At 39.3% G+C, this 27,881-nt stretch overlaps 1 protein-coding gene across 3 annotated transcripts; it reads right to left on the bottom strand.

The window, feature by feature from the left end:
* Positions 1-160: 160 nt before the first annotated feature.
* On the bottom strand, positions 161-27,881 carry dera (deoxyribose-phosphate aldolase (putative)). Of its 3 annotated transcripts, none has more exons than XM_026326529.1 (9): positions 27,737-27,881; positions 26,205-26,302; positions 21,451-21,598; positions 3,965-4,060; positions 3,672-3,806; positions 2,708-2,836; positions 1,544-1,656; positions 1,073-1,222; positions 161-982 (listed from the first exon to the last, which is right to left on the bottom strand). In XM_026326529.1, exons 1-9 carry the CDS (start codon positions 27,765-27,767, stop codon positions 926-928), a joined length of 957 nt encoding a protein of 318 aa, XP_026182314.1. In that variant the 5' UTR covers positions 27,768-27,881; the 3' UTR covers positions 161-925. The 3 variants fall into 3 exon arrangements, with proteins under 3 accessions (XP_026182314.1, XP_026182315.1, XP_026182316.1); XM_026326530.1 differs by having other exon boundaries at positions 1,077-1,222; XM_026326531.1 differs by lacking the exons at positions 3,672-3,806; positions 3,965-4,060.

Here is a 27,881-nt window from a genome sequence, read left to right as displayed (position 1 = left end):
TTGCAAAGGAAGCGTCAATAACAGATTCAGCACACACTGCTAGGGCAGGTCAAAGACTTGACAAACACCTCAAGAATGACACAGCCAAAAGCACTAAGGACATGTGCCTGTGCTTCCTTCTTTTCAGGGCCACAGTACATGAAAAGTAAACTGCCATCTCTAAAAGAATCATCATTTTTAACTTTATTCTTGTGTTTTAAAAACATGGTGAGGAGAATAGAAGACAGTCATCTATGCATCTAGTCATCTATATTATAAGCAAAATTTAAATGTTAAGACTTACAGGATGACCTGTCCAGGGTGTACCCCTGCCTTTCACCTGAGAGAGAGCTGGGATAGGCTCCAGCAGAGCCCCGTGACCCTGGCTTTCAGGAAAAAGCGGGTATAGAAGATGGATGGATGGATGGACTTACAGGATATGAAGGACAGAATCCATTGATAATATTTCTTAACATTTCACTATTTTCTTAATAGATTTTTATACTTCAATCTAACTCTGACTCACAGACATGACGTAATGGCTAATTACAGTGGTCCTAAAGCACAAAACATAACCACATTTCCAAAAATGCAATATTTGAGAGAACACATCAGCATTTCATTTTAACAAAACAAATTAAGACATTTTCAAATCGTAACATAGAGAAACCACAGCATTTCACAGAATGCTTACATTTCAGGAAACAGAGTTCAAACAATAACTACCATGTTTTTTGTCATTTTGTCTGACCTATTTCTTCATATGTACAAAGTCCATATGAGTACAGACATTATCCAGAACAATGAACCCTGTGTCACAGACATGTTTTAAAGCACTGAACATAAATGTAGTTACAAGAATAGGTGCACTTCCTGGATGACCACTGTTGGGCTTGTGTGGTGGTGAGTCAGCTTTTGATTGGTCAATACAACAAAACCTACAGCTTCAGGGCATAGGCAGCTCATGATAGGCTGCATACTGTCCTGTCACATAATGGTAGATCTGTATTAAAAAAAAAAAAAAAAAAAGAATAAAATTCTGTACACTATGATACACTGTGTGTGTGTGTGTGAACGACTGTTAAGTCCTCACCTGCCTCTCAATGTCAGCCAACAGGCTGCTGGCTCCCAGGCGGAAAAGGTGAGGGCAGAGCCAGTCATTGCCCAGCTCCTCTTTGATCAAAGTAAGCCACACCAGAGACTCCTGAGCTGTTCTGATCCCCCCTGCTGGCTTAAAGCCCACCTAAAGGAATACGCATCTTGTAACAAACTTCAAACATGATTGCAATCTAAACTTTAAGAGTTTAACTGATTTAATGGTTTAACTGCATTGTAAAAAAGAGTCAAGAATTTCTGACCAAAAATTAATTGATCGCTGTATGCGTACAATACAAAAAGAGGTACAAATGACATCTGTTCGCTGAAATTGAGCAGCCTTACATGTCCTTCCTTTAACCCTATGACAACCTCCATGTCGTTGATCCACAGACTGCAGTCCACTTCCTTTTCTCATTAACCAGGACATATACACTATCCACAAAAAGAGAGAAGCTAAGTACTGTACCTTGTGGCCTGTACACAAGAAGTAGTTACGGATGGCTCTCATCATCACTATGGCAACTGGGTAAGTAGCATTGACAACCTCTTTTCCTGTGGATGTCTTGATGAAATCTGATCCTGTCAGGATTTAACAAATGATTGTAGTTTTCAACACACTAGCACACAAAATGCAGCAGGTAATATTGCGATGCTGCACTTATTCATCTGTCAGTGTGTTTTATAATAAGCTGCTCCATATTCAGACCTTTACAGGAAGAGTCAATGTACTAAGGTAGAGAAGCAGAATCAGAGGCAGTGTTGGTGTGCAGACAGAGAACGGACAGGGGGCATTACTCTGACAGTCTGGCAGACAAGAACATATGCTTCCAATGGTGAATGGAGGGCAGCTGTACCCTCATCAATAAAATTCTTAATTTTTCCTTCATTTCTTTCACAGCCAATTATGTTTTATCAGCTTTCCTGATAAAAATAGAAGATGAAATGATGCTCTTTAATAGATTATCCACAAACTGTGGGCTGCAAGAAAGAAAGAAAAAAAAAATCACCCCTTCTCCCTCCCTAGTGTATAATGACTGTTCATTATGGAACAGAACAAGATGAACACTTTCCAGTTCATTAAAGACATGTTCTACGTATTCTTTTTGTCAGGTCTTTTTTTCAGCCTTTCCCCCCTCTCTCTCAAACTGGCATAACCCTTAGGATTCGTTATGGGGAGTCTTAATTACCACATAATGAATAACGGTTATTAAATGTGGGTGGCGGTAATGAAGCTCTATTCATTTGCGTGGGCAGGGGGATACTGGCAGGGAACAGCAGAGTAAAATTGGCAGAATTAGAGATTAATAGGTGAAATTATCATTCAATTTCAGGAACCTCATATGCAATTCATAGTAACAAGGAGAGATTAAGGAGCGAGAGCTGCGACAAAAGCAATGCATTTTAATAATGATCTCTATCAGAGCCCTTGATAATTTGGTTCTGTAATCCGCTTATTATATGATGGCTGGTTAAGCTTACTGTGTGTGTGTGTGTGTGTGTGTGTGTGTGTGTGTGTGTGCGTCTGAGTGAAAGAGAGAGAGCAAGACAGAAGAAGAGCTCCACTCCAGTCCGAGACTGTGACTATGACACACAGTTGAAACAAGTTTAAGAAGGCTGAAGTGAGACTGACCAGCCATCATAGCAACCATGCTGGCTTTGTAGACATTAGTAAATGTGCCCAGCTCTCCAATAGCCAGGATGGTCTTCATGTGGGCATCACTACAGGCCTGGCGAAACTGGCATATTTCATCATACAGGGCTATAGAGGGAGAGAGAAAACACTAGGTAAGCATGTTTTATCCATTATCAAAATGTAAACATAATGTCACCCAAAACTTGAAACAACCAGAAATTTCAGTTGAGAAATATACAAAATACAATCAAGATCAGACTAGTAATTATTTTTGTCTGAACTACAATGTGGGGATATAATAAAAATTTGCTCCTAAATACTCAATATTTGGAACTTAAACATCATTATTTTTAGTAAGTAAGATAAAATGTTGAGTTTCTTGTTTATTTGTAGCCACCTGATTTCACAAGGAATCTCCATGTAATAATTCAATTCTACAGCTAAAACATTTTTTGATAATTCCTTCTTGAACTTGGAAGCAGTGACTTGAAAAAACAATCCACTCAAGATTTCCCTATATGTACTTAATCTGCTGTTACAGCCTATATGATTGGATCAAAAGCTGCAGAACATGGACAGAAATGTCCATTTCAAGAATTTCAAGAATGAAGAGAAATTGTCAAGCCCAACTTTTACTTTTCAACCATATCATAGACAAGAATCTTAAACATGCTTGGTGTGTGAACAAACGATCTAGCTCTAGACAACTACAGCTCCATGACAACTGTGATATGTGACATGATCACATGATCAAAAGTGTTAGGCAACACTGCGGTCAGTTTACAATGTCCTCTGCAATGATTCATATAAAATAGAAATAACAAAGAATTTCCTTGATCTTGACAAAAAGTATTTAAAATCCTAAAGCAGAAGTTTTCTTGTTGAGCTACAAGTCACCGGCCTCTTTAAATGTCCTGTGCTTAAGTTATTTTCTGTCTTTCTTGTCATATGATCAGTGTACCTTCCCACTGTCCTGTAAGGACAAGCATCCTGTTGATGACAATGTCAATCTCAGTTGCACCGTCAGCCACTGCCATATGGACTTCCTGCAGACGTGTCTCCAATGGCGTCTGGCCTGTTGGGAAACCAGTGGCCACTGGGAGAGGAGGGAGAACATACTGCCAATGAAACTCAAGTATAAGTTTTAATCATTTAAACTACACACACTTCACTTCACCATTCACTTCTGTCTCGCTGTAAACGAAGTATAGTATTATATGCAGTATAGGTCTGATTCAATTGTAGGTGACATACCCGAGGCAACAGGGAGGCTGGAGTTGGCTGCATTTAATAATTTGATGGCATCAGCTACCCGAGATGGATACACACACACTGCTGCTGTAGTAATTCCTGGCACAAAACAGAACACAGGCAGCACAGCATTGACAAAGTAATATAGTAATAAACAGGTCTGTGTGGCCCTCTGCAGGTTGATTCAGGTCTTAACATCCTCAACAAGCTCAAGAGCTGCTGCAGGTAACAAATTACTATTCACTTTCATTGTATTATCCAAATAATTTTGACTAGCTATGAATAAGTAGAGCCTGCCTGACTGTCTGACTGCATAGGTTTCTTTACCATCCTGACTTCTTTTTAGTGATAGCACCACCCTTCAATTTTATTAACAACAATACTTATAAAAGGAATGATGAACAAAACTATAAAAACAAGATCCAAGTTCAGTTCAATTATAAAAAGTTAATCATATGTACAATGAAGACTAATCCTCCATCAGATAACCAGATTCTATGTGAAATATGAAAATCCTGTCCAGGGTTAACCCTTACAAATCAACAGGACCAGAAAGGTCCCGACATCTTGCTGACTGAAGCAGTCATCTGTACATGCTTCACAATCATCCTGGTTGTCAGTGTGTGAAAAATACCCCACTCCACTCATAACTATAATCAGGGAGTACTTCAAGAGGCTGGTCCTACAGTGAATTTGGGTCCATTGCCTCCATCACACTTAACCCCCTTCAAATTGTGCTTATATAGTGCCTTGCAAAAGTATTCATCCTTTTATTCAGCCATTATTTTATTGTATTACAACCTGAAATTTAAATGGCTTTTTATTTGGCTTTTATCTAGTGGATCTACACAAAATAGTCCAAGTTGACGAAATAAAATGAAATAAAAAAACTTATTTAAAACACACACAAAAAAAAATTGGTATGTGCATTTGTATTCATCCCTTTACTATGAAGCTCCTTGTTCTGTTATGGTTAAAAGCTATGTAAATTCATGCAATGTTCTTGTCATTGACTTGCTGTCAATCAGTGTTATAGTACCCTCATGTGACTGTTTTGGGTATTACAGCTAAGAATTTCTGGTTTGAACACAACTTTATTGAAACGGAAGTAACTTACAGTCGGTGAACAACGTGTTATTAGCGCTAGTTCATGCCACGTTTTCAGATGGATTGCTGCAGCATCTTTTGTTTGGAGATTGCATCGCCGGTATGTAGTGACATTATAAATCAATGTTTTGTTTTCTGTACAAAATGGTATTTGTCAGTGTATTGTTTAATATTAAGACAGCCCAAATGTGACGTGCTAATGCCAATGACATAGCACATAGCTGTATTTTGATTGTATTGTTTTTTCTTCTTTTAGTTTTACCTTCTTGAATGTCAATAAACCTGGTGATGACGCACTCCGGTCTGCAGAGTCTTGATATAAGAGAAGCGTTAATCAACCAGATCTAGCCATATGCATCAGACATGCATCGAGAACGGCACAGTAAAATGGCATCAACCATACTGACAAAGACGACGCAGCCATCTTCGACTACAGTGAATTAACGCTGACCACTAATACGCCTCAGAGCAGCATTCAACACTGTTCCAGCAGTCGTCACCTAGTGAATCCTATCATGTCCACCAAGGCACCCTCCTGGAAGACACAATCAAAAGCTTCATGTTCCTCAGCTACTAGTTCTGCAGCAACAAAGGCAAGAGCAAAAGCGGAGGCAGCAAAAGCCCGTCTCAACTTTGCAGTAAAAGAAATGGACTTAGAAATAGAGAAAGCAAAGATTGAGGCATCTATTAAACTACTACAACAAGAAAGAGATGTAGCTACAGCCGTAGCTGAAGCTGAAGTATGTGAAGCAGCAGTTGCCTCTGAGGTACATACACACAGTAATCCTTCTCCTTCTGAAATAGAAGAACGCACTGATCAGTATGTAACCAGTCAAACAGCATTTGTGAAAGATGAAAAAAGTGATGCTATAGTCATTATGAAAGGAAACCACATCACACTACAACCGAGAGCACACCAACGATCAACTATTGCAACCCAATAAAGAAAATGTCTACTCACAGTTAACTCCACATATCTCTTCCGTCAATCTTGACTATTCACTAAATGCTTCAACCATTAACTACACCCCTCGTGTCTTAAATGATGACAATGCGAATTGTTTACGTAAAACAATAGTTCACAGTCCCTACGATGGTTCGTCTCTATGCCAACAAATCAAAGACCCAAATGTCAGTGACTTTATTAGATATCTTGCATGCCGAGAAATTGTGGCAACAGAACTACTCCAGTTTAATGACCTGCCACAGAACTTTAGAGCCTGGAAACGCTCATTCAAAAATGCAACCCAAGGTTTGGACTTAACAGTGAGCGAAGAGATGGATTTGATGCTAAAATGGCTTGGAAAGGAATCCGCTGTACATGTAGAACAGATCAGAGTCATACACATTAACAATCCAGCTACAGGTTTAAAAATGATGTGGGACAGACTAGAACAAAGTTATGGCTCAGCGGAAGTGATCGAAGATGCTCGCTTCAAAAGAATTGACACATTCCCAAAAATCACATCCAAAGACTATACTAAACTCAGAAAGTTCAGTGATCTACTCATGGAAATGCAGTGTGCCAAAGCTGAAGGAGATCTTCCGGGCCTCTCCTTTCTAGACATGGCGAGAGGTGTGAATCCAATTGTTCAAAAACTCCCTTTCCACCTCCAAGAAAGATGGATTACAGTTGGAGCAAACTACAAACGTCAGCATTGTGTCCCTTTCCCACCATTCAATGTTTTTGTGAGCTTTGTTGCACAGGAAGCTGACTCCAGAAATGATCCAAGCTTCAATTTTACATCACATACTGATGCTCTCCTTAAACCAGACAAGCCATCTTGGAGCGCAAACAAACAAAGAGAAATATCAGTGCATAAAACTGAGGTAATTTCCAAGTCTAACTCAGACACACACACATCAACAAACAAGTCAGTAGACTGCAACAAGTTTAGTTCACTCCACAAGAGATCTCATCCCCTCCAAAAATGCAGAGGATTTTGCATGAAAACTCTGGATGAAAGAAAGTCATTCTTAAAAGAGCATGACATTTGTTTCAGATGCTGCGCTTCATCTTCACACATGGCCAAGAACTGTAAAGTCAAAATTCAATGTTTTGAATGTGGCAACGAGATGCATTGCACTGCCCTTCATCCAGGACCAGCACCTTGGATAAGAGAGCTTGAAATGGCAGAAGAGAATGGCGGAGAGCCAGACATCACGGAACCAGAAGAGATCACCTCTAAATGTACTCAGGTTTGTGGTGATGTCAAAACAGGCAGATCATGCTCTAAAATTTGTCTTGTGAAGGTTTATCCACAAGGCCAACCAGACTGAGCAATACGACTTTACGCCATCCATGATGAAAAAATGAACAGATCATTGGTCCGCCCTGAGTTCTTTGAATTGTTTAAAGACCATGGCGCTTGTTCTCCTTATTCACTGAAGACATGCAGGAGTTAAGGAAGTCATGGGCAGGAGAGCTAACGGATATGTGGTGGAAGCTCTAGATGGTACAGTCCACATCCCACTTCCTGCCCTCATTGAATGCGAAAACATCCCCAACGACAGAGATTAGATTCCCACACCCTGTGCGGCTATGCATCACAGTCATTTGAAACTTGTGTCTCACCTTATCCCTGACTTGGACCCAAGTGCACCAATACTAATGCTTCTTGGACGGGATGTTATCAGAGTTCATAGAGTGCGCAAACAGATAAGTGGCCCTCATCACGCACCCTATGCACAAACGCTGGACTTAGGGTGGGTCATAGTAGGGAATGTTTGCCTAGGAGACATACACAAAACCCTTACCATAAAAACTCTCTTCACGAACACAACTGAGAAGGGCCGTCCCACCATATTCGAACCGTGCCCCAATGTTTACAACATAAAAGAGAAGCACTGTGAGATACAAGTCCCTTTCAACCTCACCACCCAGCCAAGTGAATGCATCACGTGTGAAGCAGACCACTTAGGGTGTAATGTGTTCAAACAAACCAAACATGACAACTGTATTTCGTCCTCCATTCAGGACAACACCACCTTGAAAATAATGAAAGAAGGGCTAAAGAAAGACTTAGACAACAGCTGGACAGCTCCATTACCGTTCAAGTCATCACGTCCAAGACTTCCTAACAGGCCACAAGCACTAAATCGCTTAATGTCTCTGGTTCGCAGGTTTGACAAGAATAAAGACATGAAAGAACACTTCATCGCCTTCATGGACAAACTATTGAAAAACTGTCATGCAGAAATTGCCCCTCAAATGGATGGAGAAGAATGTTGGTATTTGCCCCTATTTGGTGTTTACCACCCCAGGAAACCAAAACAATTCAGGGTTGTTTTTGACAGCAGCGCTAAGTATGATGGTGTGTCACTAAATGACGTGTTGTTAACAGGACCAGACCTTAAGAACTCATTGCTAGGTGTCCTAATGCGCTTCAGAAAGGAAGCTGTCGCCTTTACCGCAGACATCGAGCAGATGTTTTATAGTTTAACTGTCTGGGAGGAGGACAGAAACTATCTGCGCTTCCTATGGTTCCACAACAGTGATGTTTCTAAAGAAATCATAGAGTATCGAATGAAAGTCCATGTTTTTGGAAATAGCCCTTCTCCTGCGGTGGCCATATACGGCTTACACAAGTCCGTCCTACACAGTGAGTCAGACTGCGATCCAGATGTTAACCCTCTGGGCTCTGAGGTGTTTTGGGGCCCTGGACAAATTTTGACATGCCCTGACATTTGTGTTTTTTCAGTTGCTTTTAAACATATTAATGGCTAAAGTCTGATAACACTGTAATCAGCACAAAATGGGCTACAATAATATGTGAGCAGCAAGTTTATACATGATTGTGTTTTTGAGAAAAAAGTGTTTATGCATGGTTAGTGAAAAACTACAATTTTTTACTCACTGAAATAAGACCATAAAACACAAACAGAACATGGGTTCACAAGACTTTGGAGACCAGCATTTTGTAGGCTAAAGTGTTTACTTCACAGTGATGTGAAAGTCATCTTGTTCACTCATTCACAGTAAACAATACACTGATTTAAATTTTCTAAGACACTTTTTGTTCAGAAAGGCCATATGCAAGAAGGTGTGTCTGAGGATGAGAAGTCGTGATTTACTGTACCTGAGAAGACAAAAGACGCACTGAACGACCAGACAAAGACGTGCATAGTGAGCCTTTCAGTCAATGTGGCTGAGAGGGGATTAGTGCAGCACAATACAACACAATGAGGAGCCAAACGTTCGCAATTTGAGTTAAAATCAGTGTTTTTACTCTGAGGACAAACTAAACTATTTGTCTCTATGTGGAATATAAGAAGTGCTTCTTCTCGTGCGCAACGCGCCATCATCCAAGCATGTAGAAAAAGTGAGTAAATTCTATGATGAAGTTTGACATTTTATGTCATTTCTCGGGGGCGTACACATATTTACCTGGTTCACCTGAGATTATTTACATGTGAACAGTGAACAGAGTACAAGACGGGATCGCATTACCTGTAATGAGGTGAGAGGAGAAAACGTACTTCTCCTTACGTTCATATGGGTTAAATAAAAAGTGATGATTTGTTTTCGACTTGAATTGTTTCATTTAAAAGAAAACATTTCAAGCTGTCTAGTCATATGTTTCTTATTTTTATGAGGCAAGTATTCGCTGAGATTCTTGTTGTTTTATTTGTCTGTGAAGAGAGATGACAGAGACAGAAAAGACAGCGCACCCTGTTGGCTTTCTTTATTTTACAAAAGCCCAGCATTTTGTTGTTGTTATGAGGGTATAAAACTAAAACTATACCCTTTACAGATTTGAATGATATATTTCTTTTAGCTGTACTATCAAAATTGATGGAGTAATTTAAGTTTGTTTCCGCATTTTCAGGAGATGCATCAAAACGTGCCGGCACGTTCATTGACCCCAGAGGGTTAAGCAGTTTGTCACGCGCGACTTCTACATGGATGACGGGCTCAAATCTCTCCCCACAGTAAAAATGGCTGTGTCCCTCCTTCAAAGGACCCGAGACACACTCGCAAAGTCAAACTTGAGACTCCACAAAATAGCAGCTAATAGGAAGGAAATTATGGATGCTTTTCCTTCCCAGGATCATGCAAAAGACCTTAAAGACTTGGACTTTGAAACTGATTTGGTGCCCATGCAACGTAGTCTCGGTCTCCTTTGGGACCTAAGGAAAGACTGCTTCACATTCAACGCATCAGAAGAGTCAAGACCTTTTACTAGGTGAGGTGTTTTATCAACAATAAACAGCCTCTACAACCCATTAGGTTTTGTAGCACCAGTCACTATACAAGGAAAGTCCATTCTGTGTGAACTTACAGTGGATAATGGAGATTGGGATGCTCCATTGCCCCCAGAAATGGAAGAGTCTTGGACAATCTGGAAAGACTTACTTAAAGAACTGTGAGATCTGCGGATCCCAAGAGTATACACAGACATGTCACCTTCAACAGCCACAAGGACAGAATTGTGTGTTTTTTCTGATACATCGACTAAAGCCATAGCTGCAGTAGCTTATCTAAAAGTGACTGATACAGCTGGAAACTGTCCAGTTGGCTTTATTATGGGCAAGGCAAAGTTGGCACCACGACTAGATCAGACCATACCTAGACTAGAGCTAAGTGCCGCTGTGTTAGCAGCAGAGCTTTCAGAACTAATCTCTAGTGAACTAGATGTTGAACTAAACAACACTACATTTTACACAGATAGCAAAGTAGTTCTTGACTACATTTGCAACGAGACTAGAAGATTCTATGTCTATGTCAGAAACCAGGTTACAAGAATTCACAGATCTTCCCAACCAAGTCAGTGGCATTATGTAGCCAGCAGTCAGAATTCTGCAGATCATGCTACTCGTTCAGTCCATGCATGTCAAATTCCCCTTACTAACTGGCTCACTGGCCCAAGTTTTCTGCTCCAGGATCAAAATCCTTCCAACAACACATATGACCATGTTGAACCCAACATGGATGCAGAGGTCAGACCTCAAACAGCTTGGTTCTCAAATATTAACCAAGTTTTCCACTTGGAAGTTTCATGGGTGAGCTTAGTGTTCTTAAGCTGAAAAAACATGGTGTCCAAAATTCTCCGTGCAAGACCAATCATGCTTTCCCACGATCCACCAAAATGGGAAGCATGTGGAGGGTTAAAAGTCCATATACATCCTTCTTCTTTTAGGTACTTTTGTACAGCGTGCTATTTCCCGTTTGATGCACATCATTCATACCTTTAAATCACATCTATGTAAAACCAATGACTGTCATGGTTGGCATTACTGTGAGACAGGACTTTCTGTGGACGAATGTAAACAAGCTCAGAACATTATCATTTGAGCGGTACAGCAGGAAGTGTATGCTGAAGAATTGAAATATATAGACAGAAAGGAAAGAATCCCAAAAACCAGCTCTTTAAAGAGTTTAGACCCCATTCTGGATGAAGCTGGACTACTCAGAGTAGGCGGATGCATCACAGACTCAAATTTCAACCAAGTCAAAAAGAATCCTCTTATAATGCCTGATCACCATCATGTTGCAACTCTTCTCATAAGGCACTATCATGAGCAGACCCATCACCAAGGTCGTTTGTTAATGGAAGGAGCTGTTCACTCTGCAGGGTGGTGGATCGTGGGCGTCAAAAGAAAGGTGAGCACAATCATCTATCATTGTGTAACCTGCAGAAGACTTAGCGAACAGAAGATATCAAATCTCTTGTGTCATCTCGGCATACTCGAGGGAGTGTTATCCAGAACAAGAGGTGGGCTGTCATTTTCACATGTCTAAGTATACGAGCAGTGCATATTGAAGTGGTAGAGTCACTTGACATGTCAAGCTTTATTAACACATTCAGATGATTTTTGGGCCATAACAGGACTTGTCAAAACCATTCATTCTAATCGAGGTACTAACTATGTTAGTGCGTGCAAACAACTCAAATTTGGACAATACAGCTGTACAAAAGTACCTAAAAGAAGAAGGATGTATATGGACTTTTAACCCTCCACATGCTTCCCATTTTGGTGGATCGTGGGAAAGCATGATTGGTCTTGCACGGAGAATTTTGGACACCATGTTTTTTCAGCTTAAGAACACTAAGCTCACCCATGAAACTCTTGTCACCTTCATGGCAGAGGTAGCGGCTATTATAAATGCAAGACATCTTGTTCCTGTGTCAACGGACCCCAGTGATCCATTCATCCTGACTCCTGCTACTCTTCTTACCCAAAAAGTAACTCCTCTTCAGGCTCCAGTTGGCAACTTCACAGTGTTTGATCTCTACAAGCATCAGTGGCGCAAGGTACAGCATTTGTCAAATACTTTCTGGGACAGATGGAAGAAAGAATTCCTTCCTACTCTTCAGCTGTGCCGCAAATGGCAGTCCAGCCAGCCCAATATAAATCCAGGTAGTATTGTTGCATTCAAAATCATTCAAGTGCCTAGAAATGAATGGCCTCTTGAACTCATTACTCAGGTGTTTCCTAGCAAAGATGCTAAGGTGCGTACAGTACAGGTTAAAGTGGTTAAATTGGATGGTACAAAAGTGTTGCATTTAAGATCTCAAGTGGTGGCATTTAGTTCTGCCAGGTGGGGAGTATTCTGTTATGGTTAAAAGCTATGTAAATTCATGCGATGTTCTTGTCATTGACTTGCTGTCTTTCAGTGTTATAGTACCCTCATGTGACTGTTTCGGGTATTACAGCTAAGAATTTCTGGTTTGAACACAACTTTATTGAAACAGAAGTAACTTACAGTCGGTGAACAACATTGCGTTATTAGCGCTAGTTCATGCCATGTTTTCAGATAGATTGCGGCAAGCATCTTTTGTTTGGAGATTGCATCGCCGGTATGTAGTGACATTATAAATCAATGTTTTGTTTTCTGTACAAAATGGTATTTGTCAGTGTATTGTTTAATATTAAAATGGCTCAAATGTGACGTGCTAATCGTGGTTCCGCCATTTAAGTGTGCGTTTTTCTATGTTTAGACAATGACATGTACACGTTTAGCACATAGCTGTATTTTGATTGTATTGTTTTTTCTTCTTTTAGTTTTACTTTCTTGAATGTCAATAAACCTGCTGACGACGCACTCCGGTCTGCAGAGTCTTGATATAAGAGAAGCGTTAATCAACCAGATCTAGCCATATGCATCAGACATGCATCGAAAATGGCACACTCCTAAATACATTAATAAGTTCTGCTACCAATTCTTTAGGAAGTCACATAATTAAATTAAGTCCACCTGTCTGCAGTGTAAGTGTCAGATCATCTCACCATACATGTATTTTCCGGGTTACTTACACCAGAGTTTAAGTTGCTTTTAATCGCTTGTTGAAGAGAAGTCACATTTCTAATTATAATAATTATAGTTTAAATTAGCCTATGAAGAATGTAGGCTAGGCATAACAACAAGCAGCAGTACATTACAAATTTTATTTTTCTGTGTCAAATACCGTTAAACAACTGTGCCAACATCGGGACGGGGGAGATGAAACAGCATGTCCTCATCTCGGATAGCCTGAATGCCAACACTCACTACAAACTTTGTTTCAGCTTCAGCCTTTATTACCTTCACTTTGAGGTCTGCAGTATAGCTCTTTCTTTAGGGCAGCATTTTCACTGGTGTTATACTAGTTGTAGTTTAGCATGACCATAAGCGTTTTTACTTTTTAAGTGGTACCAATATTATCTCCAATTGAGTCAAGAGTGTCATCTACCACCAGTGACTGCTTCAGAGTCACTGTAAATATACACATACAGGTGCATCTCAATAAATTAGTTCAGATAAAGTCATTATCGTGAGCGATTTTAACATTCATGTAGATGTTTAAAATAATAGTCTCAGCACTGCATTTAATTCTATATTAGATTCATTAGATTTTGGTTTCACTCAAAATGTTAATAAACCCACCCACTGTTTCAGTCACACCCTTGATCTTGTTCTGACCTATGGCATCGAAATGGAACATTTAATAGTTTCTAACCAAAATCCTATTTTGTCAGATCATTCTTTAATAACTGAATTTGAGATGATAGATCATGCAGTGTTTGGAAGAAAATTCCACTACAGCAGATGTTTATCTGACTACGCTGTTAATAAATTTAAGAAAATGATTCCATCTTTATTTACATCATCATTGTAGCCAGGCTGACAAAAAGTCACAGCTCTGTTGAGCCCAGTGTTAGGTGTTAGACCAGTGTTAGACCCTTAGCTCTCAGCAGTGATGACTTAATGAGTTTCTTTACAAATAAAATCACAACTATTAGAGATAAAATTCATCAGATGCTTCCTATACCTACAATAAATGAATATTCTACTACAGTAGCTCTTGAATCATCTGTAAGACCTCAGTTATGTTTAGACTGCTTCTCTCCCATAGATCTCTCTGAATTTACACCAGTAGTTGCTTACACCAGTAATCAAACCTTTACTCAAAAAGCCTAGTCTTGATCCAGGAGTCTTGGCTAATTATAGACCAATATCCAACCTACCATTTATATCTAAAATCTTAGACAAAGCTGTTGCTAAGCAGCTATCAGACCACTTACACAGGAATGAACTATTTGAAGATTTTCAATCAGGATTTAGAGCACATCATAGTACAGAAACAGCACTGTTAAAAGTCACCAACGATCTTCTCTTAGCCTCAGATAATGGACTTGTTTCTATACTTGTCCTCCTAGACCTTAGTGCTGCATTTGACACTATTGACCACAACATCTTATTACAGAGACTGGAGCATGAGACTGGTATCAGAGGTACAACGTTAAAATGGTTCCAATCCTATTTATTGGACAGATTCCAGAGCATGTGAGTTAAATATGAGTGTCACTGCAAAGCATCTGAATACTTATGACCATGTGATATTTCAGTGTTTCTTTTTTAATAAATTTGCAAAAATTTCTACATTTCAGTTTTTTTCTGTCAAGATGGGGTGCTGAGTGTACATTAATGAGAAATAAAATGAACTTTTTTGATTTTGGCAAATGGCTGCAATGACACAAAGAGTGAAAAATTTAAAGGGGTCTGAATACTTTCCGTACCCACTGTAAACTATAATGAAATGGCAACAGCTAGGAGAAAACAAAGAAAAGATATATAGGTCAGCTTCATGTTTGATGCAATGGCATTACTGCTAAATACAGTTTTTCTTTTAAATATTTTGGAGTTGCACATTTGCTTTAAAGAATGTCATATGCAAGTTATAAATGCATATCTAATTTTTGGTCTTTTATGGAAAGGTCATATTCCATATATTTAATGAAACTTGTTTTTATTTAATTTTAATTTAGAATTTTTTGTAAAATTACAATAGTTTAACTAAATTACACTTAAATCAAACCCAATATATTTTAGTCGACTAAATCTACAGTGGATTTAGTCGACTAAAATCTTATGCTGTTTAGTCGACTAAAACTAAAACAAAGCAGATGACTAAAATATGAGTAAAACTAAAATTGCATTTTAGTCAAAAGACTATGATTAAAACTAAATTAAAATATGCAGTCACAATTAACACTGCTAGGAATGCAAGGTCCAAGACCCATTTAGGATCATCAAATTCAGGAATATCCATTCTGCCATCTTCCATGAATCTCTTCACCTCTGTTCTTAACTCAAAAAATCTCTTCGATATTTCCCCTGCTGAGGCAGCACATCTCAGTAAAGTACATCGCCATATGTTGCCTCAATTTCTTGAAACTGGCGGTGCTGTAAATTCCTTGACCTGATGTAATTGATGCATTTTAGCACAACAGACATGACATGTTCATATTTCAAGCATTAGCTGCACAGTGCCTGCTGATGTATAATGCAGTGCTGCTGCATCTGCATTTTTTTCTTCCAACTGCTCTGCCACTGTATTTGCTGATAGAGAGAGATTGTTGAACATATTCTTCTTTTCTGGACACAGAATATCAGCGATGTTCAACATACAGTCCTTCATAAACTGCCCTTGAGTGAATGGTTTTCCTGCTTTAGCGATGATCTCACTCACCACAACTGCAGCACCAGCATCCTTTTTGGCTTTGTGGAAAAGGCTTTGCTGGGACGTTAGCTCTCTCTGCAACTGTGTGGTTCGTTTTTTTCTCTCGTCCTCTTGGTACCTGTCATATTGGTCTCCGTGTTTTGTCCAGTAATGACACTGGAGGTTGTATTCCTTTTTAGAATGGCACCTTTTTGTTTGCATATCAGACAGGTGTCATTTCCATTAAACTCTACAAAAAAATACTGCAGTGTCCAGTTTTCCTGAATCTGTCTGTGTTCATTATCCACTTTCCTTTTCGGTTTGGAATAAGACATATTTTCGTTCACAGCCAAACAAAAAATAAACTGCTAAAGCCCAGAAACCAGCAAACTCTTATCGTAAATGGCTCGCGGGCCGGCAATTTGAGACCCCTGATTTAAAGGCTCAGAAAACCTTTGTAGGTGTTGTAAGTTAATTAGCTGATTAGAGTGTGACACCATGAGTCTCCAATGTTGAACTTTTTCATCCATCCATTGTCTATATCTGCTTATTCCTTAACCCCCTGGGGTCGACGCACGCGCCAGCGTGTTTTGACGCATCTTTTCCTGATAAGGCCGAAACAAACTTAAATTACTCCGTCAATTCTAATCGTACAGATAAAAGAAGAATATCATTCAAATCTGTAAAGGGTCTAGTTTTAGTGGTAAACCATCATAATAACAACAAAACGTTGTGCTTTTTTTAACTAAAGAAAGCCGACAGGGTGCGCTCTCGGCCTTTTCTGTCTCTGCCATTTCTCTTCACAGTAAATAAAACAACCAGAATCTCAGCGAATACTTGTCTCATAAAAATAAGAACTATATGGCTAGAAAGCTTGAAATGTTTTCTTTTAAGTGAAAACAAATCATCACTTTTTATTTAATCCATATGAACGTAAGGAGAAGTCCATTTTTTCCTGTCTCACCTCATTACAGGTAATGCGGTCCCGCCTTGTACTCTGTTCACTGTTCACATGTAAATAATCTCAGGTGAACCAGGTAAATATGTGCACGCCCCCGAGAAATGACACAAAATATCAAACTTCATCATAGAATTTACTCACTTTTTCGGCGCGTTTGGATGATGGCGCGTTACGCACGTGAAGCGGCGCTCCTTACATTCCTCACAGAGACAAATAGTTTAGCTTGTCCTCAGAGTAAAAACACTGATTTTAACTCAAATGAGGATCGTTTGGCTCCTCATTGTGTTGTATTGTGCTGCACTAATCCATCCCATCTACATTGACTGAAAGGCTCATTATGCGCGCCTTTGTCTGGTCGTTCAGTGCGTCTTTTGTGTTCTCAGGTAAATCACATGACTATTCATCCTCAGACACACCCTCTTGCATATGGCCTTTCTGGACAAAAAGTGTCTTAGAAAATTTAAATCAGTGTATTGTTTACTGTGAATGTGTGAATAAGATGACATTCACAACACTGTGAAGTAAACACTTCAGCCTACAACATGCAGGTCTCCAAAGTCTTGTGAACCACTGTTCTGTTTGTGTTTTATGGTCTTATTTCAGTGAGTAAAAAAATTGTAGTTTTTCACTAACCATGCATAAACACTTTTTTCTCAAAAACACAATCATGTATAAACTTGCTGCTCACATATTATTGTAGCCAATTTTGTGCTGATTACAGTGTTATTAGACTTTAAAACGTTTAAAAGACACTGAAAAAAGCACAAATGTCAGGACATGTCAAAATTTGTCCAGGCCCCCAAAACCCCCTCACCCCCCAGAGGGTTAACCAGGGTCACGGGGATCTGCTGGAGATTATCCCAGCTCTCTTTTGAGTGTAAGGCAGGGGCGCAGATCTTAAATTTGATAAGCAAATTGGTTCTGTGGTAAAATCCATTTTTTTTCAGGCATTTGGCAAAAATACGTCCTCTAGTGTCCAGGCATCACTTTGAGTTAGTAATCCATACTTTTGTTAAATCACGCCTTGACTATTGTATGTTGGGGTTAGTCAGGCATCCCTTTCACGTCTCCAGCTGGTCCAAAATGCGGCGGCTCGTCTTCTAACTGTAATGCGAAAAAATTTGCACATCACACCGATCCTGGCTGCACTCCATTGGCTGCCAGTGTCTTTTAGGGTTCATTTTAAGGTTTTATTAGTTTTTAAATCTTTAAATGGCCTTGCCCCATTTTATCTCACTGAACTCCTCTCACCTTATACTCCTAGCTGCTGTCTTAGATCAGCTGACCTCCTGCTTCTTTATGTGCCAAAAATGAGGAGGAAACTCCGTGGAGACAGAGCTCTGTTCTCTATTGCTGCCCTGAGGCTGTGGAACAATTTGCCTTTGCACATAAGACATTACCCATGTTCAAAGTACAACTTAAAACAAACAACAAACGTATCTGTATACTCAAGCCTTTGGACCAGCGTGATGGACTGATTTATGGACTGTTTTTACTGATAATTTTTATTTATTCTTGTTTTATGTATATTTGTTTTTCTGTTTGTTTTGGTGTACGGCAGTTTGTGTCAGCTCTTGCTGTTCTTAAAGTGCCTTATAAATAAAAATATTATTATTACACCCTGGACAAGTCACTAGTCCATCACAGGGCTTGAACTTTTTCACAATATTCTAATTATCTGAATTTTGCATTTTCATTAGCTGTAAGTAAACAGACACTTGAAATATATCAGTCTGTGTGTAATGAATCTATATATGAGTTTCACTTTTTGAACTAAATTACTGAAATAAATTAACTTTTTGATAATATTCTAATTTATTGAGATGCACCTGTATGTACGTGATATTTGTTTTTTTCTTTTTAATGCATTTGCAAACATTTGTAAAATCCTGTTTTCACTTTGTCAGTATGTGGTACTGAGTGTATATTAATGAGAAAAAAAACCGAATTTAAACAATTATAGTATCAGGCTGCAACATAAGGGGGTTCTGAACGCTTTCTGAATGCACTGTAAGTCACAAGACAAGCTGGAGGAGTAAATGCGAAAATACAGTACCTGCTCTGAAATGTCCCCGTCTGCAACACCACTGAGCAAAAGGCAGCTTCAAGCAAGCAATATGACAAAGGCCAAGAAGCTCTCCAAACAGGTCAGGGACAAAATATAAATCAGGGTTGGGTTCCAAAAAATATCCATAATTTGAATATCCCACAAAGCACCATTAAATCCATAACAGCAAAGTGGAAGTTATATGGCACCACAGTAAACCTGCCAAGAGACAAGAGAGGGCCACCACCAAAACTCAAACACCGGACAAGGAGGGCACTAATTGTAGAAACCTTCAAAAGACTTACAATAAACCTGAAGGCACTGGAGAGCTTCACAGTAAAGATGGGAGTGTATATTCATAGGACCCTTTTAGCCGCACAGAGCTCAGCTTTATGGAAGAGTGGCCAAATGTAAGCCCTTGGTTATAGAAAAAAATTCAGGGAAGAACGTCTTGAGTTTGCCAAAAGGCACAAGGGAGACTCCCCAAATGTCTGGAAGAAGGTACTGTGGTCAGATGAGACTAAAATTTAACTTTTTGCCATCAAAGAAAATGCTATGCCTGACACAAACCCAATACCTCTCATCACCCCCAGAACACCATCCCCACAGTGAAGCATGGTGGTAGCAGAATTCATCCTATGGGGATGTTTTTAATCAGCAAATACTAGGAAACTGGTCAAAATCAAAGGAGTGTTGGATGGTGCTAAATACAGGGTAATTCTTGAAGAAAACCTGTTTCAGTCTACCTAAGAGTTGAAATTGGGAAGGAGGTTCACCTTCCAGCAAGACAATTACTCTAAACACACTGGTAAAGCAACACTCAGTTGGTTTAGGGAAAAACATTTAAATGTGTTGAGGGGGCCCAGGCAAAATCCAGACCTCAATCCAATAAAGAATCTGTGGTCTGACTTAAAGACTCCTGTACACCAGCAGAACACATCCAACTTGAAGAAGCTGGAGCAGTTTTGCCTGGAAGAATGGGCAAAAATCCCAGTGGCTAGATGTACTAAGCTTATAGAGACATATGCAAAGAGACTTGCAGCTGTAATTGCTGCAAAAGGTGGCTATACAATGTATTAACTTTGAGGGGGTGAATAGTTATGCACACACAAATCTTCTTTTTGGGGGGGGGTTTTCACAATAAAAAATATTTTGCATTTCAAAAGTTGTAAATGTGTAAATCACATATAAATGTTTTGTAAATCAATCAATTTCAATTTCAGGTTGTAAGGTAACAAAATAGGAAAAAGGCAAAGGGGGTGAATACTTATGCAAGACACTGTAGATCCAGCAATGTAGTCAAATCTGTCCCCTATCCAACCGTGTCCCACCTGTAGAGAAAGAACCTTTTATATTTAATTCAGCCTTCAAAGAAATCATCCCACAACAAAGAATTGTGTAACTAAAACACCTACAGTACCTTTATGACTGGGTTCTGCATTTCTCACTGATACACCAACACTACAATACAGAAGAAGTATTCCCCAGTGCTATATGCTCACTCCATTACTGTTCATGCTGGTGACATACATCCTTATATGTGACCAGAAAAATGATGAAACAACTTACAAAAAAAGGTGGAGCTACTTGCAATGTGGTGTAAACACAGTGTGATGAGCCAATTTATTGTTATTATTATGGACGGTATGTTTATACATTTCTTTGAGAGCCTGTAACCCCCACCCCTCATACTTTCTCTGACTGTCACTTTGTACTCTCTCCCTCTCTCTCTCTGTACCTTCTGTTAGAGGTTTTTTCTTCCGTTAAAGGGAGTTTTTCCTCTCTACTGTTGCCAAGTGCTTGCTCATAAGGGATTTGTTGGGTTTTCTTTTTTGTAAAGTGCCTTGAGATGATTGCATTGTGATTTGGCGCTATACAAATAAAACTGAATTGAACTGAACTGTATAATGTGTATGTGTGTATATGTGTGCAGAGCAAGAAATGAGCCACAGCTGGTTTCACTGGAAGATTGTCCTACATCTTTACACTGAGTCAATTACTTTCAGTAGCTTCTGAAACTCACTTTTCCACTATTCCCACTTGCATCAAGTCCATAAAATGTGAAACATTTGGAGACAGCAGCGCTTTGTGTATACCGGTATGACGATGTTACTTTGCAAAATGGCAGTAAGTCTGTTGCATTTCCTATTTAATCATCACAGGTTAGCTGCACAGTCTGCAACAAACCATTTCCAAATCATGTTTATCTTTGCCACAATTACCTTTCCAACATGTGTATCTTCCTTGTTTTGGCCCTTAATGTCTGCTATCCCTATTGCTGTTGTTCTAATCCAATGACTGTGCAGGGAGTTGACCCACCTGGAGAACAAACACATTACCAATTAAAAATTGCTCCTATGTTTATCATCATAGGAATTTTTTATAGTTGATGGTCCAGCAGTAATGTCTGACCCTTGGTCTATATGTGGGGTTTCTCGCAAAAGCAGACCTTTGTCATGCATATCCATCTTCTTTAGAAGGTCATATCGGACCGGCTGGATGGCTTTCAGACAAAGCCGATGGATGTTTGATGGTGTATCATCTCCAGCAAGAGTTGTCAGGTCAATACATGTTACAGCCTTCAGCAGCCAGGCAGCCTGTAGGACAAACACACAGAAATGGCATCCACAAAGCAAGTACTTTTAAATTGTCTCCATATTTAGAGGTAATCCTCACTGCTGTCAGATGGTCTGTGAAACATTAGTGTGACCTGTTTTCATAGATTTTTTGCAGGGTTATGTCATAAAATTATATATACTATGAGACAATTTAAGATAGCATTTTTGTTAATATTGTGGTATCCAATTTTCCTGATGGCCACACAGCCATAGATATAGTTGGATTTGCACTTGGCTGTAAAGCCCCCTGCATTAGTAGCTTATATGGTAGGCCCTTATCAGATGAGGGCCCGTATTCACAAAGCTTCTTAGAATCCTCTCAAAGAGCTCCTATCTTAGCCTAAAAAGTCCTAGCTGGGAGTCCTACACTAAAAGTGATTTAGGAAACTTCTCAGAGCAAGGACTCTGAGTAAGGAAAGTACAAAAACCTTTATCTTAGTAAGGAGGTGTGGTTGACCCCGTTGCTAGGGATAACGCAGCATCTCAAGGACTCTGATTGGTTGAACAAAAACTATCTGTAAAGATCTTAAAATGTGCTCTTTGTGAAAATAGAATATATGATAATAGAATGGATAGTGAAATCAAAATGTTTGTATTACAAAATTGTACAATCATGAAGGCTACTTTATGCAAAGTTTCTGTTAGGCTAAATATCTTAAAACAGCCAAATGTTGAAAATGTGTCTACCTATTTCCATGCAGTTACTATATTTAAGTGCTTACATTTATTTACCATACTTATTTTATTACTTGTAATTCATTTCAGATTGATGGGAGCAAAATGGCTCACCTTTTACCAATTTACATGATTGCAGGACAGTCTGTTTAAGTTGCACTTTCGGAAGGCATGTAGCCAACAATCCAAGAGAGATGGAAGGAAATAAAAGAACAAGAAAACCAAATTTGACAGAAAAGAGGGAAACCAGAAGATTTCTGTCACTGTCATGAGGTTGTGAAAGCATTTCAATTTGTGCGATCACTCTGCTGATGGAAGGTTGTGACAGACACAAGTCATCACTACTGCACTGTTGCATTTTTCCAGTTGCCAAATACCTCAGTATTGTAATCACTTTCATTTCTGGCATTATGGCATTACTACATTGGGTGGGAGATATGACTTTGACCACAAACATTATCCCAACATGATCCAATCTGTAGCGTTTAATTAACTCACGATCGTTCACTGGAGAAAAACTCTTCTTTCTACCATTTTGTCCTCTGCTAAAGAAACGCTTAAGCTTCTTAAAAATCCTCCTCTCTACTCTTAACACTTTTTACCTTAGGAGCTGTTTTTAGGGCTAAGATGTTTCGTGAGTCATTTTTATCTTAACTAAGATTTAGTCCTAAATTTAAGGGGAAATTCTAAGAAAACATAATTCTAAGAATTTTCTTAGAATTTCATCACTAGAGGCAACTTTTAGGCTTAGGAAGCTTTGTGAATACGGGCCCTGGACTCTTGTCATTCACAGAACATTTTACGGCAAACAGAACTGACACCTTGGTCCAGAATCCTGTCTGTTTCAATGGCACAAGGGCAAAATGGCTTGCTGTCACACAAGGGGGATTGGCTAGTGGAGGTCTTATGTCTTAGTTTCACTGAATAGGGAGCACTGCTGCTGGTCTAAAAATTATTTTTTTAATGTAATCTTGGATTTCTTTAGTTCTGTTAAATTTGAATTGGTTTTGGTTTTTATGGTGCAGTTATTTATACTTGAACATGTACTTGAGTACTGTTCTTCCCTGTTCAAAGATGGCAGCTTTATTTCTCATATTTTTAATCAACAAACCAAATAATGGTACAATGGGGGAATTAATGGGTTACTGCAACTCATATGATGCTTGAATATGAGGGGGTTTTTGGAGCCTGGACAAATTTTGACATGTCCTGACATTTGTGCTTTTTTCAGTGTCTTTTAAACATATTAATGTCTAAAGTCTAATAACACTGTAATCAGCACAAAATTGGCTACAATAATATGTGAGCAGCAAGTTTATACAGTATTGTGTTTTTGAGAAAAAAGTGTTTATGCATGGCTAGTGAAAAACTACAATTTTTTACTCACTGAAATAAGACCATAAAACACAAACAGAACAGTGGTTCACAAGACTTTGGAGACCAGCATGTTGTAGGCTAAAGTGTTTACTTCAGAGTGCTGTGAATGTCATCTTGTTCACACATTCACAGTAAACAATACACTGATTTAAATTTTCTAAGACACTTTTTGTCCAGAAAGGCCATATGCAAGAGGGTGTGTCTGAGGATGAATAGTCATGTGATTTACCTGAGAACACAAAAGACGCACTGAACGACCAGACAAAGGCGCGCATAATGAGCCTTTCAGTCAATGTAGATGGGATGGATTAGTGCAGCACAATACAACACAATGAGGAGCCAAACGATCCTCATTTGAGTTAAAATCAGTGTTTTTACTCTGAGGACAAGCTAAACTATTTGTCTCTGTGAGGAATGTAAGGAGCGCCGCTTCACGTGCGTAACGCGCCATCATCCAAACGCGCCGAAAAAGTGAGTAAATTCTATGATGAAGTTTGATATTTTGTGTCATTTCTCGGGGGCGTGCACATATTTACCTGGTTCACCTGAGATTATTTACATGTGAACAGTGGACAGTGTACAAGGCGGGACCACATTACCTGTAATGAGGTGAGACAGGAAAAAACGGACTTCTCCTTACGTTCATACGGATTAAATAAAAAGTGATGATTTGTTTTTGACTTGAATTGTTTCACTCAAAAGAAAACATTTCAAGCTTTCTAGCCATATAATTCTTATTTTTATGAGGCAAGTATTCGCTGAGATTCTGGTTGTTTTTGTTTACGCGTCTGTGAAGAGAAATGGCAGAGACAGAAAAGTCCGAGAGCGCACCCTGTCGGCTTTCTTTATTTAAAAAAAGCACAACGTTTTGTTATTATGATGGTATACCACTAAAACTAGACCCTTTACAGATTTGAATGATATACTTCTTTTATCTGTACGATCAGAATTGACGGAGCAATTTAAGTTTGTTTCAGCCTTATCAGAAAAAGATGCGTCAAAACGCGCTGGCACCTGGCACCTCCATTTAACCAGGGTTAAATGGAGGTGCACAGCTGACTGTGGTTCTGGGGAGCTGCCCCTCCTGTGCTGGGCCATCCCCCTGTTAAGTGGTTGTTCAGCTTCTCCAATGTAGAGTTCTGAGCATTCTTCTTTACACTGGGCGGCATATATTACATTGCTCCTTTTGTTTTGGTATCTGGTCTTTAGGGTGAATAAGTCTCTGCCTCAGTGTGTTAGTGGGTTTGAAGTGAACTGGTATCTGATGTTTCCCAAAAATCTGCTTAAGCCTCTCTGAAACACCTGCTACATAGGGAATGACCAGGTTGCTCTGTGGCGTAAAGTCCTGATGACTCCTAGTCGGTGCCATCCCTGTGAAGGACCTGGGAGCTTTCTTTTCCACTTCTTCCATGTACAGGTTGGCAACGATGGATGACGAGAGTCCATGGCACATCCATGTTTCTGTCGGTAAAATTCACCTCTGTATGAAAAGTATGTGGTGTTCAGACAAAGGTCCAATAGCAGGAAGATTTGGTCTGGGTGGAGACTGCTCCTGGCAGAAAGGGTTCTGTACTCTTTTAGTCTTCTCCTAACAGATGTTAAAGTATCGGTGGTGGGGATGCTGGTGAAGAGGGATGTAGTTTCACCTCTCTCCAGGTTCAGATGTCTGGCTTTGGAGGCAAATTCCTCTGAATTCCAGATGGGGTGGTCTGTGCGACCTACCGGTGGCACTAAGATGGTGGCAAGGTGTTTGGCAATGTTGTCACTGGGTTTATGCCGCTGACGATGGGCCTGAGGGGGACTCCTCCTTTGTGGATCTTAGGGAACCCATACAGACAGGGGGTGGTCTCCCCTGGATATAGCCTGTAGTAGGTGGTCCTGTCAAAGGCATTGTCCCTTTCCAGGTGACTTAAACAATCACCTTTTTCTTGTAGGTGCAGGTGGGCTCCCTTCTTAACTTTTTGTAGGTCTGTTGGTCTTCCAAGAGAGGTTATTTTTTGATGATAGTCTGCTGTGTTCAGGACCACTGTGCATCTCCCTTTGTCTGTAGGCAGGATGGTAATAGTCTCATCCTTGGACAGATTATTACAGCCACAGAATCTGCTATTTGCAACAATGGCTTATCTAATACAGAAGCAGTGGAACTCTGGCTAAAAGTCACTGCAGCACTCTCTAGTTCTAAGCCACCACCACCCAAGAGAGCAGGGCCCTGTCATGCCTGTCCAACTTTATCATATGAGTCAACATGTCTGATGTAATTCTGTCCCTTTGAGAAATAATTTCACCTCTGGAAACACCTTCTCCACTGGGAAACCCCTGTTGTGTCCATTTCTTGCAGTATTAAGCTGATGTCCTCTTTTCATACTCTTAGACCATGTTGTCTGCATTTAGTTCTCTCTAATTACATATATATGCCTTTATAGGTCTCTACCTGTATACATAGGGATGTTAAAGTAAAAGAGGCTTCTTGTCACTATTCCTTAGGATAGGTTATAAACACTTGATGTACAGTAGGTCAGAAGTGAGCTTTTACCTGCCACTGTTTCTTCGGAGTCTTCTGTCCTTGGACATGCTGCGCTCTCTTTAGGACAGCCTGCGTGTTCACTTTTACTTTGGCTATCCACTCCAAGTCTAATACCCATGAGGAGGAAATGTAGGAAAAATTATGTGTCAGTGGCAATTTTATTTGACCATTTTTTTTCACATATTTGCCATGCTCAGTTTTGTCAGGGTGTAAACTTTTCAAAAACGACACCTTAGAAATTTATTTAGAAAAAGACAATCGTATAGACGACAGAATCGTATGGTAAGCAGCTTTTAACAGAGCTGTCAGACATTATAAGAAATGTGGTCATAAGAAAAATTTAGCCAAGCTTAGTGCAAAGCACAAAGATACAACTTACACATATGTAACTATGTAACAGCATACATAATATAAGATAAAAATAAGATACACTTTAATTTTCCCTGAAGGGAAATTCAGGATATGCAAATGTAATAATATGAACATATGTATGTAATATGGAATATGTAAATAAAAGAGCTTTCACTTTTGACCACACTTTTTCTAGTCTTTGTGCTAAGCTCATCATGTTCCAGACCAAAAATAAAATATATTCTACTAGATCCACAAAACCTGAACCTAATTGGTTTACTCGTGAGTCTGGGGTAGTCAAATGTAAACAGAAGCATTTCCCAAAAGATGGCACAACTATCTAATGCATAATGCCCTTTTCTAAATAAAATAAACAAATTATACAGAATGTGCAAAGAAATTAAATTTGGGGATTGAAGAATGTTTTTGCAACTGTCCTTTGGTGAACTGCATATTTGGGCTGATTAAATGTTTTATATTCAGCATTTACTCAAATGTCTGAATTATAAACAGACCAGTGTGACAGAAAATGTAAAGACATGAAAAGGTAGCAAGGAAACTGGTTTAAGTGAAAAAATTCTTATGCAACGCTATTTTTAATCACTACAGTTATATGTAAAGTGTAACAACAGTGGCACTGATGTGAAATCAACATTGATTTAATTATTCAGGCCTATACAGTACTTATTTGTAGGAGTCAAACAGGAACAGAGAGATGGGCTGCAATGAGTTCTCAATTACACTGTCATGAGTTCTGGCAGCAGTCAAGGGAGTCATAACTATTATATTATCTCAATAACGGTAAGTTCCTGAACGTTACAGTAAAAATTAGTATTTAAAATATAAAGCTACATACACTGACCCATTAGAGCCTGTTTAGCAGCGATTGAAAAACGTCTATGTTGTAACTAATGTATGTTACAGTGGGGTAACTTAGTTGCCTCTATAAAATGTTAGCCGCCCTGAGTAAAGGATATGCTCACCTTAGTTATTTATCTTTGCTTTTCTAACCTTACTTTTAAACACTGATGCAAGGCGAACCAAAGAATTATATAGAGCCTTATATTTTTAAGTTAATGTTGGTCAAATAAAAATTGTGGTTGAGTCACAGCAAAACACTGATGATTGCACGTGCTTATAATTACCTGAATGTTCGTTACAGTTTAACGGAGCAGAAATAGGCTACTTACCGAGCTTAGTTCCTGGGTTCCTGACCGACATGTTGAGGGTAGTGATGGGACGCTCGAGCCCGTCTGCTCGACAGAGTATCGATCTTTTGAACCGGAAGTGTCGCTGAGCAGTGTTTCGATCACGGCTTCAACATGCCCAAAATCA

The sequence above is a fragment of the Mastacembelus armatus genome, chromosome 23, assembly GCF_900324485.2.
Source record: "Mastacembelus armatus chromosome 23, fMasArm1.2, whole genome shotgun sequence".
NCBI lineage: Eukaryota > Metazoa > Chordata > Actinopteri > Synbranchiformes > Mastacembelidae > Mastacembelus > Mastacembelus armatus.
Note: the sequence above shows the minus strand (reverse complement) of the source record. Positions and strands in the feature narration are given on the sequence as shown.

Excerpts from the sequence above, each read along its gene's own strand:
- dera (XM_026326529.1), bottom strand. The coding sequence starts at position 27,767 with ATGTCGGTCAGGAACCCAGGAACTAAGCTCG. Across the intron at positions 21,599-26,204 it reads CTCCGAAGAAACAGTGGCAG|GCTGCCTGGCTGCTGAAGGC; the intron begins GTAAAAGCTCAC and ends TTTGTCCTACAG. Across the intron at positions 983-1,072 it reads TGGCTGACATTGAGAGGCAG|ATCTACCATTATGTGACAGG; the intron begins GTGAGGACTTAA and ends TTTTTAATACAG.